The following is a 22,599-nucleotide window of genomic DNA, read 5'->3' as shown; positions in this document are numbered from 1 at the left end:
AAAACCAGAAAAAGACAAAGTTGAGTATATGTGAAGCAACCCTAGTTGAGGAACCTACTTCACAGTTACTTACAAAAATGATGCTAGTGGACAAATGGGCACTGGCCGTAGGGTAACAACTCCTCATAGACAGTGAGTGAATTGAGAAAGAAACAGTAATGTGATTGCTGTGATTACTTGAAGAACCTCAATTTGTCACAGTATTAAGGACCAGGGTTTAGCATCTGTTGCTTCTAAATGCATATGTATTCTGGAATGTGTCATACATACCTTATTGAGCTACATGTAACTTCATTAGTGACAATAATGAAGTGAAGTGAAGTGAAGTCGCTCAGTTGTGTCCGACTCTTTGCGACCCCATAGACTGTAGCCTACCAGGCTTCTCCGTCCATGGGATTTTCCAGGCAATAGTGTTGGAGTGGGTCGCCATTTCCTTCTCCAGGGGCTCGAACCCGGGCCTCCCGCATTGTAGACAGACGCTTTACCGTCTGAGCCACCAGGAAGGTGACAATAGTAACACAACATAAAACTCCCAAGTCCTCTTTCCTAGTAGAGAAGGAATTAGTATGTTGATTCTTTGCCTAAAAGTATGCAGTCTTGGATTTGGTTATTAGATTTCAAATTATTTTTTAGAGGAAAAAACCTTGAAAGCCATTTCCATGAATGTCCCAAGGTATACCTGTTCTGTGACTTACACTAATTTAGTGATATTAATAACTTAGGAAGAAAACATTATTAGAATCCCCCATGAGTCATGACTTTATTTCTTTTGTTTCACAAGAACACTCTAGCCATGGTGAGGTTTTATCTTGTTGCCTAGGTAGGAATTTGAGTACAGATTTCAAAGATTTATCTGTTTGACTTCCTATTTCCTTGGATGACTATCCATAATTTTATTTGCTTATTTTCAGAGTATATTTCAGAATCCTGTCTAGAATAGCTATCACATTTCAGAAGTAATGCCCAACTTTATCTGAACTGCAGGCTGAACCACTGGTATGATTTCAGAGCCCTAATGAGTCTGCTTGACCTCCCATGTTGATTTGCATTCATGAGAGCTGGAACTCTTTCTTTGTGTGGCTTAGATGATACTGTGCTTTGCCTCTTTATACAGCTTTCATGAGCAGGACTGTCTGTATTATGGAAAGTTGAAGAGAAAGAGATAGGGTGAAGTTGTGGCTGTGGAAATTGCTACTATCTTGGAACTTGCCTGAAGTGATGCAGTTTCATTGTGCTTCTGTGCAGTCCCTTGGAATTGCTTTCCTAACCTGGAAGAATTTAGAATTTCCAAGAGTCCCTGGGAAAAGTTGACTTAGATTGTATAGCAGATAACCTGAATTTTTAATGGCCCCTGGCAGCACTACTGGGAGAGGATGTTCATAACAACAAAATGTTAATGGGTGATTTTTGCGCAGTGCCCGGCACCACCATGATGTCTTTCATCAGTAGGTGCTTTTCCAGTTCTTTTTGGCAGACATATTTGTGGGGCCAGGCAAGCAAAGTCTCCCTCGTTGTTTGGGTTTCAGGACAGTGCGTTCCTTTGATGATATCTCTGAGCAGTGGTAATGTAGAGATATTTTTTAAAAAATGAGAATTTGGTAGGGGAAGGGAGGACCAGTCCCTGGGGAGACTGCAGGAGTTGCCTGGAGCCCAATTCCTAATCAGATTAGAATGACAAATACTCTTGGATTCTACTGCATAGTTCACTATACTTATGGGAATAACCTTTAAGCTTATTGTGAAGAGAACACTTATCGACCCTAAATATTTTGAATTGTTAAAATTAAGTAGTATCAATATTAATTTTTAGACCCGCACTTAAAAAAATCTTCAGTTCAGTTTAGTCACATCGCTCAGTCGTGTCCGACTCTTTGCGACCCCATGAATCGCAGCACACCAGGCCTCCCTGTCCATCACCGACTCCCAGAGTTCACTCAGACCCGTGTCCATCGAGTCCGTGATGCCATCCAGCCATCTCATCCTCTCTTATCCCCTTCTCCTCCTGCCCCCAGTCCCTCCCAGCATCAGAGTCTTTTCCAATGAGTCATCTAGAGGTTTTATTTGAATCTTCTAGGTAATAACAACAATGAAATCTCATAGTTTATGTTGTGCTTGTTTTAGTTGCTCAGTCATGTCCGACTTTTTTGCAACCCCATGGACTGTACCCCACTAGGCTCCTCTGTCCTTGGAATTCTCTAGGCAAGAGTCCTGGAGTGGGTTGCCATTTCTTTCTCCAGGGGATCTTCCCAACCCAGGGATCAAACCCTAGTCTCCCACATTGCAGACAGATTCTTTACTGTCTTAGCCACCAGGGAAGGACGGGGACCACATGTCTCTCTGTTTTTATATTTTCTTAGGCTTTTGAGTCTAGTTGGTTGGATAATACAGAGGTACAAGGAAATCTTAATATTTAAAGCTAAAGAAATAATTCAATTCAATAAGCATTTAAGGATCACTAACTAGCCAAGTTGTGCGCAGTGTTCTGAAAGTTCAAGCATGAATAAAGCATGGTCCCCAACTGCCTGGAGCTTTTAGATTTGCAAAGAAGATAAACCTAAGTGACTGTAATGTGATGTGAACCTAGGAAGTTCTTTGGCAACAGAGTCAAAGGAAAACTTTTGTCAGGAAGAATCAAGATTAGTTGAAGCCAGAAGGTTCAGTTGCAATGGAGTGAGTTTTCCTTCAGGGCTTTCACTAGGCAAAAATGGAGAGAAAGGGTGTTTCACAGAGAGGAAGCAGCATGTGCAAAAGCATAAAGATGTGGGAGTTAATGGGATGTTTGAATCTGTACTGGTGCAACATAGGGAAACTATAAAGAAATATCTGCAAAAGTAAGCAGAGGGCAGGTTTTAAAGAGCCATGAGTGTCATGGAAAGAATTTAGGCTTATCTGCTGCATGAAATAACTATTCTCAATATGGGTAATGAAGAGATAGTCTCTTTATAGGGATACATCAGAATTACCAAGGGACTTTTTCAAGTAATACGTATTCCTTTGGAGATTTTGCAATGACCCAAGTTAAAAGTCATTGCCCAAAAAATCCCACCAATATTGTAGTGCCATACTATCTCAGCTGTATTTGGAGCAGAATAAAGATTTAGAACAGTTATTTCTGGTTTCAGCTCTGGCTGCCCAGGAATCCTTTGGGGGAGCTTTAAGGACACCTGTGTAAGAGCACCATCTCAGATCAATTGAATGATTATCTTTTGTGATGGCCCCATCAGGACTTTTTACAAAGCTCTCGAGATATTTCTTTTTTTAATATAAATTTATTTATTTTAATTGGCGGTTAATTACTTTACAATATTGTATTGGTTTTGCCATACATCAACATGAATCCGCCACAGGTATACACGTGTTCCCCATCCTGAACCCCCCTTCCTCCTCCCTCCCCGTACCATCCCTGTGGGTCATCCCAGTGCACCAGCTCCAAGCATCCAGTATCATGCATCGAACCTGGTCTGGCAATTTGTTTCATATATAATATTATACATGTTTCAGTGCCATTTTCCCAAATCATCCCACCCTCTCTAGGTATTTCTAATAGGTAGCAGCCTGAGAACCATTACCTTAAACAGATAAAAAGTATCAATCAAGGAAAAGGGTGATTGGAAGTGTTTCAATTGGGATTGCTCTCTTAAAGATTGTGAATTTGCATCTTGTTTAGAAGAAAATGGATATAGACTAATAGACTATGGCAGGTGGGAAGAGAATGTGATTGAAAATGAAAGTAATTGAAGCAATCAAGTTAAAAATAATGGAAGATAGATAACAATGCAGGTGCAATTTGGAGATAAAACTTAGGGGAGATTGGAAAGATGTCAAAACTTAGACCTGCCTCCTTTCAAATGATGTTAGGGTAAATGGGGAAAAACAACAGACTTTTAGCAGAGAAGGTTGGGGAAAGGGAAACTTGTAATGCTTCCTGTGTCCTAAAGAACATTTATTTTAAAATGATTGGAAGGTTTGTAGTCATTTTGTCTACTGTGTATAAACAACATGTTCCGTGCAAAAGTAAAGGAGACTGAAAGGAGAGTCAGTAGGGTTTAAAAGCGTTATGTTCCCTTGATCCATCCTTATCTGTAATTCTGACTGTGAGGGTCTGAACTTGACATTTCATAAAGATTTCCAGGGTCATGCCTGGGAGTACATGATTATTTAACAGAAAATTCTACTCTGTGTATTTGATTCATCAAATCATTAACAGTCCTTCTAGCTATGGCTCTAGATAAAGGAGGGAAAACCGTATATGATTTCCAGGTAGAAAGTAAAAGTGGCACAGAAAGTAGAGTGAAAAAGTGTTAAAAGATACTTTTCCTGAAGGCTTGGTTTATGATATGCACAGATTTGAGATGCCTATTTGTAATAGTGCTTGCTTGCTCATTTGTGCGCAACTCTTCATGACCTCATACTATAGTCTGCCAGGCTCCTTTGTCTATAGAATTTTCTAAGTAAGAATACTGAGTGGATTGCCATTTCCTGGTCCAAGGGATCTTCCTGACCCAGGGATCGAACCTGCATCTTTTGCATCTCCTGCATTGGCAGGCACCACCTGGAAAGCCCCATTTGTAATAGAGCCAATAACAATTTGAAATAATTGATAGGATATGTATTACTATGTATAGGATATGTATTACTGAATGCAAGTTTGTGTGCCCAGCACACAGTGAGGCTAGACATGTTTAGATCAAAAGTTTAATGCAGGACCATGCAAGGAGACAGACAGCTCATGCCCCGAAAGCCCCAGATTCTCCAAAGGGTTTCAGCAAAGCACTTTTATAGGCAAGGTGAGGGAGGGATGATCAGTTGTTGCAAACTTACCGGTGTCAGAATCCTTTGTTCTTGCCTCTGTCCATGTAGATTAGGTGAGAATGTTCCTGTAGACCTCCAACAAGACAAATGCTATTCTTTGTTACTGCAAGTTTTTTTCTGTTTATGAATGGACTCGTAAAGGTCAGATCCCTGAGAACAAGCTGTCCTATATATTTCAGACTATAGACAGCATTCTTTTATAAAAGATACAGAGCCAGCATGACTAAGCACAGGCAACAGAGCACACAGGTTAAAGCAAAAGGAACCGATCCAATATGGAGTCAGATTTGTTCTTCCCTATTACATATGGAGGGGCTTCTCTGGTGTCTCAGTGGTAAAGAATCCACCTGCTAATGCAGGAGACATGAGTTTGATCCCTGGGTTGGGAAGATCCCTGGAGGAGTAAAAGGCTTGTTCTTCCCTATTACATATGGAGGGGCTTCTCTGGTGTCTCAGTGGTAAAGAATCCACCTGCTAATGCAGGAGACATGAGTTTGATCCCTGGGTTGGGAAGATCCCTGGAGGAGTAAAAGGCAACTCACTCCAGTATTCCTGCCTGGGAAATCCCATGGATAGAGGAGCTACAGTCCATGAGATAGCAAAGAGTAGGACACAACTGAGTGACTAAATGACAATTACATGTGGACAGACACAGAATGAATAAGGTGCTTATTACTTTAATCACTTCAAATTACTATGGCATGTTGAGCTTCTGCACACAAAATTGAAATGATCAAAACGAGTTGTGAAACAGGGAAGAGCAAAGGTAACTGGTTTCTTTATTTGGGCTATTTGGGCATATTGATATGGAGTACAAAGAAATTTAATGGTTCTTATTTGGTTATTCTTTATATTAGTAAGTACACTTTGTCAGGAAGCCAGCATGGAATCTCTGTTTGGTAATCTGTCCCCTTACCTTGGGTGTTTGCAGCAGACAGTAGAGGTGTTAAGAGAGGACAGTATTTGCAAAGGCCATGTGCACGAGTATGGTCCTGGGAGAGAGGTTATATAGAACTGGAATCTAGGGCATGTTTGGAGAAGAGGCAGGAGCCAAGAGTGGACAAAATGGGCAAACACAGAAGAGTTCTCAATGTGGCCATGCTAAACAATTTTAATGTTAGCTTATAAGTAATGGCTAGTTGTTGAAGGGATTTTAAGGAATAAAGATATGAATTTAAAAAATGAATGAATGTGTCTAAACCAGGATCAGGAATATTATTGAGGTGACTCTTGTCACTGTCCAGGTATCTAAAACCCAATGAAGAGCTGAGGCATTGGGGGTAGAAGGTAAGGAATGAATCAGAGAAATAAGTGAAACTCATCGATAATCTGTTAGAAATGAGAGAGAACAAGGAATCCATCATGATATCCAGATTTCTGAAAGGGATCGTTGATGCTGTTAATTGCAAAGAAAGAATTTCAGAGGAGGAGGAGACCTAGCTTTGACATCATGAGTTCATTTTCAGACATACTGACTCTGAGGTGCTGATTAAAAATATCCAGGTAGACCAGTTCCAGAGGATAGTTGGAATTATGGTTTTAAGATACCAGTTTGGAAGTTGTGATAGAGTCAATGACTGTCATTTACCTCATGAATATGCAAGATGACCAAGAGAGATTGTGTAGTGTGAGAAAGGTAAAATGGGAAGGAGCATGCCTGGGGAACAGCATTTAAGGGATGAATGGAGGGAGAGGAGTCCACTGATTGGCTGGAGAGAGCCAAGAAATAGGAAGAAAATAGGGCTGGGTGGAGAATTTTGACGATCAGGGATGTAGAGAGAAATTCAAGGCAAGGCAGCAGTCAACTTTAACAATGCAGCCGAGAGGGCAAGAGGGAGGGTGAGAAAAGAAAGAGCAACAGCTACAAGGGACTAAAGAAGGATTTTTGTATCTTTATTTTTTGCTTTGGAAGGATAGAGCGTGGTGCTGGAAGACATGCTGAGAGCTGAAAGCAAGGTGACATGGCCACTGGCCTCCGTGGTCTGTCCGGCAGCAAAGAGACAAAATAATACCAGTGTATTATTACTACTATAAGTGGTAATAGCATTGGTAGCAATACCATTAATACTACCATTGTAGCAAACTTCGATATTTCCTCTGAGACACTCCCCTCTGGTTTTACATATATTAACTCACGTACTTCTCGTAACCTTGTGAGGTTCTGTTATTACCCCCATTTTCTGTATGAGAAAACTGATGTACAGAGAGGTTAAGGAGCCTAACCAATTTGTGCTCTACCCACTACACTAAACAGATGAATTACAGAGCCATCAAAATGGTCTGTATAGATGAGTTCACCAGATTCAGCCAACTTAAAAGATCATTGGTTGAGAGGTGGGAAATGGGAGAGATGGGGACCTTTGTGTAGATATCATCCAGTTGTATGAGAGAAGAAAGTTGCCTTTTGGAGCATGTCTTTGTAACTCTTTCATATTATTAAGAAGGTGAAGATTGTATAAAATTATTGGCTCATCAACATTATCTGACTGCTGGGGCTTCCCTGGTGGCCTGGTGGCTAAGACGCTGCTCTCCCATCGACCAGGGTTCAATCCCTGGTCAGGAAACTGGATTCCACATGCCACAGCTAAGAGTTCATGTGCTACAACTGAAGATCCTACATGCTACAGCTAAGACCTGGCGCAGCCAAATAAATAATAAATGAATACTACCTGACTGTTCACCTTCTTAGGTGAACAGGTTCGTCAGGAACAACGTTCAACCTTTAGTTTGCTATGGCAGAACCAAAGTAGGCACTAAAATGAAATTTAAGTATTGGTGATAATTTAGGATGGTAATCAGGGCTGAAATATGGGTGGAGGTAGGCAGAAGAGGGAGATGGAGATGGGTAGAATGTCCAAACAAAGATGATCTTTTTTAAAAAAATTATTTTATTTTATTTTCTGGCCATGCAGCGTGTGGGATCTTAGTTCCCTGACCAGGTATTGAACCTGTGCCTGCAGCATTGGGAGCGTGGAGTCTTAACCACTGGACCAGCAGGGAAGTCCCCAAAGATGATCTTGATCACACAGTTGAATGAAGCTTGAAGTTCCTTTCAGATAGTAGAACTCATGAAAGATGGATGGACTTTTGTATTTGTAGGACATTGTTCATCCTGACTGCTGAAGCTTTCCTAGTTTTATGCCTATGACTCCACCAAAGATGGCATTGTTTGGAAATTCTTAAGAATGATTAGAAATCTATTCGTCTCTTCCTCTAATATTATCCTTAGCAACAGTAACACTTACTCAGAACTAATGTTCCAAACAATGCCACCGTTTGCTGTGTCATAACCTTGACAGACTAGGCCATTGAAAATATTTATGCACCTTTTTAATGTAAGATATAGCTGTACCTATATATCCTTTGGTGTTCTAGATATTTGTGGACTGAAAGTACAGTGAAGAATGTCTTATAAGCCATAACAAAGGCTTTTGGGACAGTGACTGAATGTAACTATTACAGTGGTTTTTTATCCATCCATCGCATCAGTACCGTGTATTTGCTGTTCTAGCTGCTAGGGTACAGAAATAAAGGCACAGATACTGCCCCTGATTTCTTCTTGTGGAGTTTGCAGTCTGATGTGGAAGAAAGAAGTTAAATAGGTTCACCAGAAGTATTTAATTACTATTAAATTGAATTTTAGAAAAACCAATAAACTTGTAAATGATTGCCTCCCAGTTAACTGTAAAAGGCTAAATAATTTTGAATGCTGGGAAATGGACTAGTTAAGAACCAAGAGTATGCTAGTTTGTGCTGGTAATGAAAAGGAATGGATTCAAGGCATTGACATAACTGAAAAGATAAGCATTAAAAAGACAGGTATCCTATAAAATACTTTAAAATATAGAGTATATTGATAGCAGATCTTAATAGGTTCATTTTCTTTGCACTTAAATTGTTTTTTTTAATTAGTATATTATGAATGATTATAAACAGACACAAATACTAATCATGGGCAGCTTTGATATGGAAACTTAAAAAAAAAAGCACATGTATCATAACTTCCTCCTGAGTTTTTTCTTTCTGCTGTGTTGTTTTGGAAACTCCAGAGGGGAGACATTTTATGGCTGACCCTGAGAGTACCAGCTCCTAGCCAAAAGGATCTCCAGACCTTTTTTTGTTCTTTTTCTCAAACCAAAAGTAATGAAAGGTATATTCAATCATGTTCAAATCTTTATTAAAAGTTTTCTTTTGCATTTGATACTAAAACCAGTAGAAATTCTTAGAAGACTATTTTACTTTTATCCTTAATCCATGGTTATTGTTGCCTGTGAGCTCAGATTGGATGAAATTGTTTTTTCTCCAGCTATTTAAATCCTGGGAAAATTCATAAGGTGAAATTTATATCCTGTAGGATTCTCAGAATGACTCTTGTCTTTCCACGTCTGTGCAGCCTTATGCTTTGGTGATATGGGGATGCTATTGAATATTTTATTTCTGATCATTGATTTTTTAAAATAAATTTTTTGCTTCCTTTCCCATTGATATCTCTACAGGCTCAGTTTGAACTTCAAGCCTTTCACATCCGGGGTGAGCATGCAGTGATAACAGCAAGACTAGAAGAAACCATTGAGAATCTCAAACACGAGATAGAACACCGATGGCAAGGAGGATGCGAAGAGATGAGAGATGTATGTGTCTCCACGGATGATGACTGCCCTCCAAAGACTTTCAGAAATGTGTGCATCCAGACAGACAGAGAGACTTTCCTCAAACCCTGCGAAGGTGAAGGCAAGACAACCAGAAGTAACCAAATAATACCTAAAAAGCTGAACATCTCCTCTTTAAGCCAACTCTCTCCCCCAAATGACAACAAAGACACCTGTGTACCACCTGCGGAAGGCAGCTCACTGAATCAGCAGAAAGCAGCTCCTTCCCCTCCCCCGCCTCCTCCTGCCCCACCACTACCAGCAGCCATCCCTCCCCCGCCTCCCCTCCAACCTGGACTTGGACCTTTGCCACCAGCACCTCCGCCACCACCTGTGAATACTGGACCGCCACCACCTCCCCCACCTCCTCTGCCTCCAAGTGCTGGACCTCCCCCACCACCCCCTCCCCCACCACCCCCTCCTTCCATCCCTCTGCCCAACAGCGGGGGTCCTCCTCCTGCTCCAGCACCCCCAGGACTGGCACCCCCACCTCCTCCTGGACTCTTCTTCGGAGTTGGCCCGTCTTCCGGCCAGTGTCCTCGGAAGCCAGCCATTGAACCCAGTTGTCCAATGAAGCCTCTGTACTGGACTAGGATACAAATAAGTGATAAGAGGTAAATTAACTCCCTGGTCCATTCTCAGCTTGTGAATTTGCAGGATTTTGCACAGGTGATGTTGTATTCTTACGAGTTCAGTGTCTTTGCAGTGTGGCACTCATTCTCAAACATGGTAGTGAATGCCTTGGATAAATGAGGCTAGAATGTTTTGGGAAGAATGTCCCCACCAGGTCTTCTCTGTGTTCTGTATGGACTGATGGCTGGGAGAAATGACATGTTCTATATTAGACCCTTCTTAAAGGCATATATTCATTTGCTAGGTTAGAGAAGAGCCCAGAGCTATGTTAGTGTTTCCTCCTGTATCCCTGAAATTAGTGAAAGATCATAAAGACACCGAGCCTGAGTCTATACTTCAGGTTCACTGAAGATTTTTAGAGTATCTGTCTTGTTTTAGGATAGTATCATCAGCCCTATGATGTGTATGGAGAAGGCAATGGCACCCCACTCCAGTACTCTTGCCTGGAAAATCCCATGGATGGAGGAGCCTGGTAGGCTGCAGTCCATAGGGTTGCAAGGAGTCTGACACGACTGAGCGACTTGTTTCACTTTTCACTTTGATGCTTTGGAGAAGGAAATGGCAACCCGCTCCAGTGTTCTTGCCTGGAGAATCCCAGGGATGGCGGAGCCTGGTGGGCTGCCACCTCTGAGGTCATACAGGGTCGGATACGATTGAAGCGACTTAGCAGCAGTAGCAGCAGCATGATGTGTATATTAAACAAATAGCTGTAATTTTTCATTTTGTATTCAAAGAACCAGACATAGCTGAGTCATTAACTCTTCAAGTCAGTTCAGTTCAGTTGCTCAGCTGTGTCCGACTCCTTGCGACCACATGGACTGCAGCGTGCCAGGCCTCCCTGTCCATCACCAACCCCCAGAGTTTACTCAAACTCCTGTCCATTGAGTCGGTGATGCCATCCAGCCATCTCATCCTCTGTCATCCCTTTCTCCCACCTTCAATCTTTCCCAGCATCACAGTCTTTTCAAATGAGTCAGTTCTTCATATCAGGTGAAGTTTCAGCTTCAGCATCAGTCCTTCCAATAAATATTGAGGACTGATTTCCTTTAAGATGGACTGGTTGGCTCTCCTTGCAATGCAAGGGACTCTCAAGAGTCTTCTCCAACACCACAGTTCAAAAGCATCAATTCTTTGGCACTCAGCTTTCTTTATAGTCCAACTCTCACATCCATAAATGACTACCAGAAAAACCATCAATAGCTTTGACTATATGGACTTTTGTTGGCAAAGTAATGTCTCTGCTTTTTAATATGCTGTCTAGGTTGGTCATAACCTTTCTTCCAAACAGTGAGTGTTTTTAATTTCATGGCTACAGTCACCATCTGCAGTGATTTTGGAGCCCCCCAAAATAAAGTCTGTCACTGTCTCCAATGTTTCCTCATCTGTTTGCCATGAGGTGATGGGACCAGATGCCATGATCTTAGTTTTCTGAATGTTGAGTTTAGAGGGCAGTATTAAATTATCAAGTATCTCTGTTTGAACTCTGATACCCCTCACCACTGAGTGCCCTCACGTTTTTATACTTTGTTGCCCTCTAGAGAAAGTGCCAATGGGTAGGTAGCTAAAAAGCATCTTCCATTTGTATAGGTTGTTATGGTGGGTCTGTAAGGCAGCAAGAGATGCTCACTTGAAAATTTCCACTCAAAAAGATCTGACTGGATTTCTTCTGCCTCATTTTGGAGCCCATCAGGAGGACAATTAGAAAGATATTGATTGGCTTCTTGACTATTCTTTAGATGTGAAGTTCATTTGTTGGCAAAGAACAGCAAATATAGAATAGATTTTCACACTTAAATTTTTGAACTTATTCCCCAAATTAAGATGTGGTTTTAAATTTTTCTATTTCTGTAACATTCTGCTTAGAAATGGCAGGATATTGAACAAAATAACATGCAATTCGGTGAGCAAGTAAATGGAAATCACTCTAGGAGGGATGGGGCACACCTTGACACTAGCGTATGGTGAACCAAGTTGATTGTACACTTTGTATTTGGCCCCTTTCCTCTCATCAAAAAATAAGAGCCACAAATGTTTTTTTTTAATGTTAATACTCTATATTTAAACTTCCCAAATGAATGATTAAAACACCATGAAATAGTCCTGAAATAGCTCCTACCATTAACCAATGTACTAGCATTCCTCTTTTCCCACTCAAGGCTCAGCTGACATTTCCTAAGAAACTATTTCTCAGAATATTTGGAGCCGTGTTCCCTTATTAGTGTTCTCAAATTAATGTGCAGTCATTCCAGGGTGATGAAGCTCACCCGTCAGCCCTGGCATTGTGTGTTCTGAGGGCACACAGAGCTGTTCCACACTTGGGTCTGCCTAACCTGCCTCAGCTTCATCCCCATAAGACTTCATGAACAAATAATAGCCTGGACCATATCAGTGGCGTAATAGTAACAACTAGGAGATGTGAGTCCTTCAGTGTTTAAGACAACAAAGACAAGCTGGAGGTAATCATTGCATTTTTCCTGTCCTTATGTAGTTGGACATTTTGAGAAAGAAAACAGTTGAATGCTCCAGTTCTTACCACCTTCACCATAAATCTAGGGCTTCCGTTTTGTTACGAGTTGAATTGCTTCCCCCCAAATTGATTTATTAATGGCCTCGACCCCTCCCCCTTACCTCAGACTGTGACCTTACTTGTAAATAGGCATGTTGAAGATGTGATTAGGTAGGTTAAGATGAGCTCAGCCTGGAGTAGGACCGACTTCTAATCCAAAATGACCAACTTTCTTATAAAATGGGGAAATGTGGACCCTGCCGGCTGCAGAGGAAGAGTCGGCTTATGGAGGTTGAAGTCCTGCTGCCCCCAGCAAGTCCATTTTGAGCTATATTAAAAGTTGGATGTACCCACTTTCCCGACCTGGGACTTCAGGAAATCCCTGCTTGGTGAACATGTCAGCTTTGAGCCTGAGTTCTAGCCACAGGGGTTTAGTCTCTTATTATGGGTCCCTCCGAATATCTTGGTACCTTGGAGCATGACTACATCTTTTAAATTAAAATGGTCTGAAGGTGCTGCGTACTACTCATTATGGACAGAAGTAAAATTATTTGGAAAGACATGCTATTTTGTATCACCAGAGGAGCAAGTACTTCATAATATACGTGACAAATTTTTATCTTGGTCTTCTGAGGAATTAGGAATAAAAAATGAATTTTCTCTATTATATACACACTGCCTCTCCTCCAGCTAATGGGATTTTAAACTTTCGCTGGTTTGCTTTCTCTGATGTCTGTTTTCTGTTTCTCGAGTAGGGAAAAGCCATTTATTTTATTTTTTTTAAAGAAAAACACTCATCCAGCCACTTTGTTGGGCTTCCTCATAAGTGCCTTCCTAAGGAGAAAGCATCTTTCCTCACCCTCTGCCCTCTTCCTGCCCCAGCCTCCTTCCTGCTTATGCCTGCATGCTTCCCCGCTCCATTATCGCTCCCCTTACCTCCTCCTCCTCCCGCCTTCCTCTTCCTCTTCTTTCGAGCTAAAATTGATTCAGTGGTCAGGAAAAAGTTGACATGATGGCAGACGGTCCGTTGTGAGAGCAGTTCCTTGTTACTGCCCCACCAACCCAGTTGCCTGCAACCTGCTAAGAAGTAGTATTCCGAAATTCTGTCATTCATTTTTGGAAATGCCTTTTCCCATAGAAATAATGCTGGAAATGGTCATGAGCTGCTAAACATGACTGCCAAAGCCAATTTACTTCAGTATATGAGTGAGGTACTGCCCTCATCATGCTGACCTGAGCTCAGAGTCCTTGGAGCTGGGGCCAGGTGGTACAGGTGCAGGAGATGGGGGGATGGGTCTGAATTATCTTCCTTGTGCATGACATTGCCTGCCGCCTGGCACCCTCTCCTTAGCTTCCCAGAACCTTGCTGAGGCCCTGTCCACAGTTCTGGGGCAGCATGCTCCACAGTTTCCTGGTTGTCTTCTCCCACCAAGAACCCCTTTGCCAAGAGCAGCTGAGAAAAGCATTTAACATTAAAGGTGTTCATGTTTTGAACTGAAGTTAAGTGAGTGTGGGCAGGAGCGGTGCTGAGGAAGGAGCACACGCAGATGGATGCACCTCACTGGGAGTGTTCTAGCCCTTGGGTGACGATTTCACAGGTACTCACTATCTGTCATACATTATAACTTACATATGTCACATATGTATTCTTACATGCCTCAAATATTACGTTAGAGAAATGGTAAGAGGAAAACAAAAAAAAAAGTGGAGAAAAGCAAATGTTCAGTTTTGTTATGGGCAAGAACCCAAATGTCATATTTCATAGGAAAGGCAGACACATAGCAAAATGTGAACACTCAGGCCTGAAAAGACAGGGTTGCCAACAGTTTCAAATACAAAAAAAATTGTCATTTAGTATCAAAAAACTGTACGGACCACACTATGTAATAGTGGTTTCTTTCCTTTTCATTCACTGGGAAAATATGTATTGAAACAAAGGTAAGTATTTTTAGATATTATGGATCATAACAAACATACACATTTGATGTGTCTATTTGATGAGTAGATAAGACTTTTTTTTTTTAAACCATCTTTGGGCATTAAAAGTGGTTTAAAATACGGTGAGAAAGTAAGTTAAGAAAGTAGATATTTAGAAAATACTTTCTGGCTAAAAGGAGCCTGAGTAGTAATCCATCTAAGGCCGTTCTCAGAGGCGGTTCTTTTGAACTTGATTTCCCATATCTTCTTTCCTTCCTTTGTTTCAAAACTAGGCTGTACCTGTTTTTAGAGAGAGAAAAAAGCAAACAAACAATACAGTCTCTGCATGGGTGCTTTAGCTGATCTCTGTGGGGGCTGGTGCATGGCATTGTTTGTTTTTAATAATACTATTGTTGAGATAGTGTATTTAAAATCAAATATGTCAAAATGAGCACAGCCTATTCATATATATGTATATATACATATATGGGTCCTGTACTTAGCTGATGTGAGCTAAACCCAAAAACCATATTTGAAATGAACAGAAAAAAATCTACAAGAGGATAAATCCTCGCTTTATCACTCCACTTTCGTTATATTTGGGAATTATCCCACGGAATGTCTCAGAATGGTGGCTCAGATGGTAAAGAATCTGCCTGCAATGCAGGAGACCATGGTTCAGTCCCAGGGACAGGAAGATCCCCTGGAGAAGGAAGTGGCCACCCATTCCAGTATTCTTGCTTGGGAAATCCCATGGACACAGGAGCCTGGCGGGCTACAGTCTGTGGGGTCACAAAGAATCGCAAAGGACTGAGCGACTAACACTTTCCCTTTCACTTCACTTTCAGCCTTTATACAAGGCCCATTTTTACCCATCATGAAAATGCCATAGACTGAGGGAGGGGCAGCTTACACACCCCAGGAGCTCTGGCCCCACGGGGTTTCTCTGGTTCTTTCTCGAAACAACGGGTACTCGCACAAGGACCATTCTGTTTTGGAAATCAGTTTGCTTTAATGCTTTGTAGTATATTTTGATTTTAAAATGTATAATCATAAAAAGCTTTTCTTCAAGCTTCATTAGAGTTTTTAAAGGAGTTAAAAAATGAATTAAGGATGTTGCTGTATTCTGTTCTATTTTGTTTGGTTCTTACCTTTAACTTCCCATTTTCTCTTTTAAGCCAAAATTCTACGCCAACTTTATGGGATTCCTTAGAAGAACCTGATATTCGGGATACTAGTGAATTTGAGTATTTATTCTCCAAAGACATACCTCAGCAGAAGAAAAAACCTCTCTCAGAGACCTATGAGAAAAAAACCAAGGTCAAAAAGGTATTGCCTGGCTATAGTAATCATAACTATGTCACTGTTTTTTGTCCTGCATGGGGTTTCATTGTGTGCTGCTGGTTTGCTTTCGCTCTGTTTTCAAAAAAATGTTTTGGAAGGTTTTGAGTCACGGATGACATCAAGGAGCCAATAGTTTGAGAAATCTGAACTTACTATTTTGGTCATATTGTCTGAATTTTCAAACTATTTTCTTAATCTGAACTTTTTTCCAGCTATTAATTCTATTGAAAAAAAAAAAAAGCTAATTTAGTGAAAAGTGGTCTGTAGGCTATGTGGAAAATATGCCTTACTTATTTATAAATTCATTCATTGAACAACTATTTATTGAGAGTGTATTTGTGCTAGCTTTTGTTTTAGGCCCATGCTATCCAGTAGGGTATTCCTGAGCCACATGTGACAAGGTTAAGTCATAACATTAGATAAATTTAAATATTTGGTTCTTCAAGTGGCATTTGCCACTTTTCAGTTTTATTCTTCTGGCTAGTGGCGCAATGGCACCCCACTCCAGTGCTCTTGCCTGGAGAATCCCATGGACGGAGGAGTCTGGTGGGCTGCAGTCCATGAGGTCACTAAGAGTCGGACATGACTGAGCGACTTCACTTTGACTTTTCACTTTCATGCATTGGAGAAGGAAATGGCAACCCACTCCAGTGTTCTTGCCTGGAGAATCCCAGGGGTGGGGGAGCCTGGTGGGCTGCCGTCTATGGGGTCGCACAGAATCAGACACGACTGAAGAGACTTAGCAGCAGTGGCTACCAAACAGCAGATTGAAGAGCATTTTTGTTTTTATAGAAAGTTCTATTGGATAGCACTGTCTGAGCACCTGGGTATGTTGGTGAAAAAACAAAACAGAGTATATTAACAATCAACATCAAAAACAAAACATTATATTAACAATAACATCAAAAAGTCAAGTCATGTGATAAGAGCAGCGTAAGGAGGATCATCTTTGGAAGGAGTGGGAGGATGGGTTACAAGTTTGAATACAGCGTGTTCAGAGTAGTCCTCATGGAGAAGGTGACCTCTGGGCAGGCTTGAGGGCTCAAAATCTGAGGCCATGAGCCACCCATCAGAGAGCAAGATCAAGCAGTCAGACAGGTGTGGAGCTGAGTGACCAGTGTGCCTTGCGCTGACTGTGTGGCCCAAGTCAAAGTCCTTTCACTTGCCTTGTCCCGCTATCCATTTCTCTAAGAAAGACTCGAGTGAGGTCACTTACACAGTGTGCCCCCACAGTGCCTGGCACCCAGGCAGCCCCCAGCCAGTGCTCGCTGCTCTCGTTCGGCCACTGTTGCTGCCACGGCTGCTGTCTCTCTGCCTTTGTGTCACGATGACAACATAGATGGTGTTGAGGAAAGTCAGTTGGCCCATGAGCAGTGTGAGTTCGAGCTGCACGGGTCCACTTGGATATGGATAGTTTTCAATAGTGAATAATAGAATCCCAAACAGTCCGTGGTTAGCTGAACCCATGGGTGCTGAGGGCTGACTCTAAGCTATATGCAAATTAACTCCTTTGTTCAAGGGTCAGCTTTGCAGTACTTGGTTCTGCTGTTGATTTACAATGTGATTTGGGCAGCTTGTCTCACTTCTTCAGGCCGTATTTTCCCTTCTCTTTAAGACAGGATTAACAATATCTGGGTCTACCTGAGCTGTCAGGTTGTTGTGAAATTCAAATCTAAGAGGATTGGAAGAAGTGTTTTGAGAGTGTCTAATATCGAATGAGAGTTTCATCAACTCTTCATTCTTAAATTATACACTGAGGTGCATACATTGGTATCTCAAATAACATTATGATTGAGAAATCTGCTGTGCCTCATAGTGGGGGAAATGGCAGAAGTCTGAATGCAATTTTCTGTTAAATCAAATTGGACCACTGACTTGAATTATACATGAGAATCATGATCAAAGTTTTTTACCTCTGAAGTTTGATGGAATTTTTTGTTTTGTTTGATGGAATTTATCAGTTTTCCTGATAAAAAATGTGATCCCAATTATAATTAAATATCAGAACAAATCTTTTAAGAGGACATATTGCATGAAACAACTTAGTTATAGGCAAGAAGTCAAATGATAGACTATGAAATATATACATGTGTGATTGGAATCCTATGATATTGAAATAATGTGCTTTAGCAGGCCGGCTTGCTTTTTAAATGCCATCTATAGGGACAGAAGACTACTTGTTTCTCTACAAAAGGCAGAACCAGAATCTCTGTATTCCAAAGGTGGCATCATATTGCCTCTTCCAGGAAGTTTTCTCTGACCATCCAGGAAATCCATTGAATGTTTTCTTACCCAATATCACATAAAATTTACTTTTGTTCTCTTTTTCTTTTAAGATTGCTATTACTCCTTGTGTTTTCCTCTCTCTGGATGCTTGATTACATGTTATTTATTCATAAAGCTAGTTCTTGCTATTTTGGTGAATGGGAATTTTTAAAACATTGAAGCGTTTGTTTTTTGAAACATGAAAGCATTATTTTTTTAGTTTATTCTTATTTCTTATAATTGGTTGCCTCGTCAACAAAGGATTTTTCACTAAGGCAGTTAGTACTTGATGTGTTTGCTTTTCTGAGGGGTAAAATATCCTTCATGCAAGCTCTTTAATCTTTCTGAACACTGAGGTTGCTGTTACCCCCAAAGAATCTGTGCACGTGTGAAGTCACTATTTTTTCTTTAAAGGTAGGTACTGGGCTTTCTTGGTGGCTTAGTCTCCACTTGCCAAGTAGGAGACATGGTCGATCACTAGGTTGGGAAGAGCTCCTGGAGAAGGAAATGGCAACCCACTCCAGTATTTCTGCCTGGGAAGTCCCATGGACAGAAGGGCCTGGCAGGCTACAGTCCATGAGGTCGCAGAGCCGCATACAACTTGGCGACTAAACAATAAAATGACTACAGGGTTTGATGGTCTTGAGGCTGCTTGAAGTCTGCAGAGAGCTTGTATCCCACCTAAGAGCTGAGATATTCTAAGTTTTAAAGAAAATAATGAGTTGAGTCAATGCCAGAAAACTCTGAACCTGCCCCCTATACGCCTTCCCTCTGTGCCCATGACCAGATCTCCAACATCAAGATGGGTCCCTCAGTCTCTTCTGAAAGTCAGATGTTTTTGTTTTTTTCTTTTCTCTGAGAATGAGGATGAAAGTGAATTTTAGCGATTGTGAGCAACTGGGACTTTGAGCCCTGGAGGCCAGCTTTGTTAGCCTAACCACAGAATGGTTCCCATACAATATGACCAGGAAACACTTGCCAGATACATCTTTTTATGGTGACCAAAGGTTGAGTATATGTTGGAGTTTCAAAAATTCAGCATTCTGAACCTTGGCCTCTGAGACTTTGCTAGAACTGAGACATATATGTGAGCATCTCTTAAGTAGAGCTGGTTTGCATCCATCTGTGTATCCCACATTTTTAGTTGAGAACTGTTCAGATTTTCATGGTTCTGCTAAACTCAGATACGAGTTTCTACTTCCATCTTTTATAACAGTTCCCACCACTGGCACTAGTTTTAAGTAAAGAGATATATAGCTTCTTTCCTTTTCTTTTTGATACATATCTTCTTAAACTGGGCCAGGATCCTGTTTTCTAGTTAAACACAATCTAAGAATTAGAAGAAGCCTTCCTGATCAACTGATTCGGTACCTTCATTTTGGCCCATAAGAAATGAGATCTAGAAAGATAAAGATGACTTCTAGGGTTTGTACGCTTTTCACAGGAAGTCATCGATAATGACAGAACCTTGGGAGGATGTAGAAAAGCCTCAGTATATATCTCCACTTTTCCTTAATTTAAACAGTAATTCGCCATACTTAAAGATGATAGATTTTACTAGGGTAATTGATTTTGACATTTATAAATGAGAATAGCCATTGTTAGAATTATCAACAGGATTCAGCTACACTTGTGCAAATCTAAGATGTGTCCTACATGGTGAAATTATCCAGGATTTTCTTCAGGGTCTTTCAATAGGAATCCAAATCTTTGAATAAAAAGACACTTTGGGTATAAGTCCAGCTATAAAATAATATGGAGAATTGGAACTGTTTTCCTTTGACCCTGACTATGACAAATTCTTCATTGCATACTCAGACATGAGCCTTCCTCATTTGTGACCTGAGACCATTGTGCCACGACAAACGTAACATTTACCAAATTGAGAACCAGAGCTCAAAACATCATCTCTTGTCTGTACCACCAATGCTTAATACCACCTCCTATTTTTTTTTTTTTGCTCTCTGACAGCTTTCAGGAAAGTCGTATAACTTGTACACACTAATTCTTTCTCTATAAAATAGGGAATAACAACCCTTCAGGGTTGTTCTGAGGATAAAATGAAATCATGATTGTGAAAGTACTTTTAAGTATTCTCTAGAAATGTAATAATCTGTTAGTTTATGAACCAATATAAAAACTTTGCAAAGAAATTCTTGAACATCACTGATTCCCACAACCTTGTAGAGCAGGCGTCCCCAACCTCCGGGATCTAATGCCTGATGATCTGAGGTGGGACTAATGTAATAATAATAGAAATAGAGTGCACAGTAAATGTAATGTACTTGAATTATCCCAAGCCCTGCCCCCACCCCCCACCCCCAGTCCATGGAAAAATTGTCTTCCACGAAACCAGGTCCCTTGTGCCAAAAAGGTTGGGAACCACTGTTAGAGGGCCTTCAAATATAAGTGTGTCCTTTCCTGAAGCTTTGCAAATGGTCATCTTTAGATCATTCCTGTTCTTCAGTATTTGTGGAAGAATTCCACAGCTTCCTTTAATGGCACATACTGCAGACATCTAATAGTTCATCTTACAGTGGTTGATATGTCTTTTTGCACTGTGAAGTAAGAGTTTTCACCGTCAGTATGCCCATATTTATACTATCTCTAAGTTACATGTATTCTGGGGAAAGGCAGGTCAGCGCCTTGACAAGGAGACAGAAAGCTGCTTTCATCGTCTGAGATTCTTTGTCCTGGTGCCTGTCAGAGAAGTAGCTACTCCGATAAATTTTCCAATTGCTTTCTAAACTTGCCCAGCTGCATTCAGAAAATCAGCATGACCTGCCAATGTTCTTTCTCTGCTGAAATGGCATGATCTTACTTTGAATTAGGAATAATGTCCGTGCCTGTTCCCTCCTCTGTAAGATGCATAAAGATCATTCCTCTCCCTCAGCTGTTTTAATAGAGATTTCTTAAGAATCAATGAGAGAGTGGCTATTCCCTGATCATTGGTGGGGGTGATGGTGTAGGGAGGGGTGGTGATGGTCCCTCAGAGGCTTGTCTGTTGAAACTTCCTGGAGCCAAAAGCTTTCAGTTGTAATTGGGTCACTTTGGCCAGGATTGTAGCTGCAACTCTCAAATCTCAGACTTGGTGTCTCAGTTTAGTGGGGAGGGGAGAATAGTGGAAGGAGAACATCATTTGGAATTCTGAACATAAATTTATAGGGTTTTCATAACCTGTTGCCTTCCAAGTTTATATAATTTCAGCTTTTGTGTACAAAGATCATTTCTCTGGACCGCCTTGGTAAGGTATGTGCCTTATTCCCCTCCCCGCCCCCCTCCGCCCAGGAATGGGAATGCATTTGCCCAGCCCTTTCCATTTCTCATGTGTTTGAAAAATGAGCAGCGAGGTTAGGGGTTATCATCTATAGCTGTGAGTGAAATCACTTGCCCCATGTGTTGATTACACCAATATATGACCTTGAGGTTATTAGTGCTATGTCCAGATTCTTTGAGTGATATCTGGAATGATCTGGGCTTTCCTGCTCTTTAGTTTAAAGACCCCTGACTGGCCAAATGTACTGAAAGCAAACGGGAGCTTCTATTCCATGGCAAGCACCAGCTTACAAAAATTCTGTCTTGTAAGTTTTATTTGGAAACAAGACAGCCCAGAAAGTTGAGTTGTACTTTTACTTTATTTACTTATTTTTTTTAATGGTTGTTAGAACTTGTCAAGTATGGATATCAATGATTCTTTCAGAATGTTGAATTTGAGTATTATTCTTGGAGTTCAGCTATGTTTCTCTTGTTGGCTGTTAAAACAGTCACTTAATCTGGGTTTATACCTCAAGCCAGCTCAAGGATTGTAGGGTGTTCAGTTCCTACCCACACCACAAGAGGGCACCTTCGAATGCTGAGCTCCAGAGCTAAAGTGGCTTCTATCCTAGAGCTGGGGCAGTAGAACCTACAAGAGTTAACTGCCCCTCAGCACTACCTTTCTTCTTGTTAAATTTCTTTATTTTGGACCATGAGGCCAGATTTCACAGCAAATTATCCACTCAAAGTATTGGGAGCCAAATGCATACTAGAAAGACTTATAGGTATTAGTAGAATAGAAATCGTTAGTAGGCACAGTTCCAGTACTTAGAATGAATGACAGCAGTATAAAAACTTATGAAGTATTAGACTTAGCCCCTTTGAGACTGATTCTGGGATCACCTTCCTTCTTCTCCCCCGCCACACACACAGCGTTCTTTACATTGTCCATATCTAAAGGGAGTGAAGATGTATTTAAATATAGACTCAGGGTTCTTTGATTGGAAAATAAAGAAATTGATTAGATGTTACAAGATGTACTATGAGAGAACACTTCTAAATATCTTTTTATTTTTTAAGTATGTTATCCTTTACTCCTAGTAGAGTAAAATTTTGGAAATCTCACCTGTATTTTTCTGGACCTCATTCATTTATACTTAACACATATATATATATATACTTAGACGTTTTCTAAGATTGTGACTGGCTGGAGCTAGA

At 40.9% G+C, this 22,599-nt stretch overlaps 1 protein-coding gene across 2 annotated transcripts in view; it reads left to right on the top strand.

Annotated features, from left to right (window-relative positions):
* Nucleotides 1–22,599, top strand: part of FMN1 (formin 1) — a 434,454-nt gene that overhangs the window by 202,819 nt on the left and 209,036 nt on the right. For both annotated transcript variants that reach the window (XM_068965008.1, XM_068965009.1), the window contains 2 exons: nt 9,309–10,075; nt 15,696–15,846. In XM_068965008.1, the coding sequence (XP_068821109.1) occupies nt 9,309–10,075; nt 15,696–15,846 (918 nt within the window). The remainder of the gene's footprint in view (nt 1–9,308; nt 10,076–15,695; nt 15,847–22,599) is intronic.

This window comes from Capricornis sumatraensis, chromosome 2, assembly GCF_032405125.1.
Source record: "Capricornis sumatraensis isolate serow.1 chromosome 2, serow.2, whole genome shotgun sequence".
Lineage (NCBI taxonomy): Eukaryota > Metazoa > Chordata > Mammalia > Artiodactyla > Bovidae > Capricornis > Capricornis sumatraensis.
The sequence above is the reverse complement of the archived record's forward strand: the minus strand, read 5'-3'. Positions and strand labels throughout refer to the sequence as shown.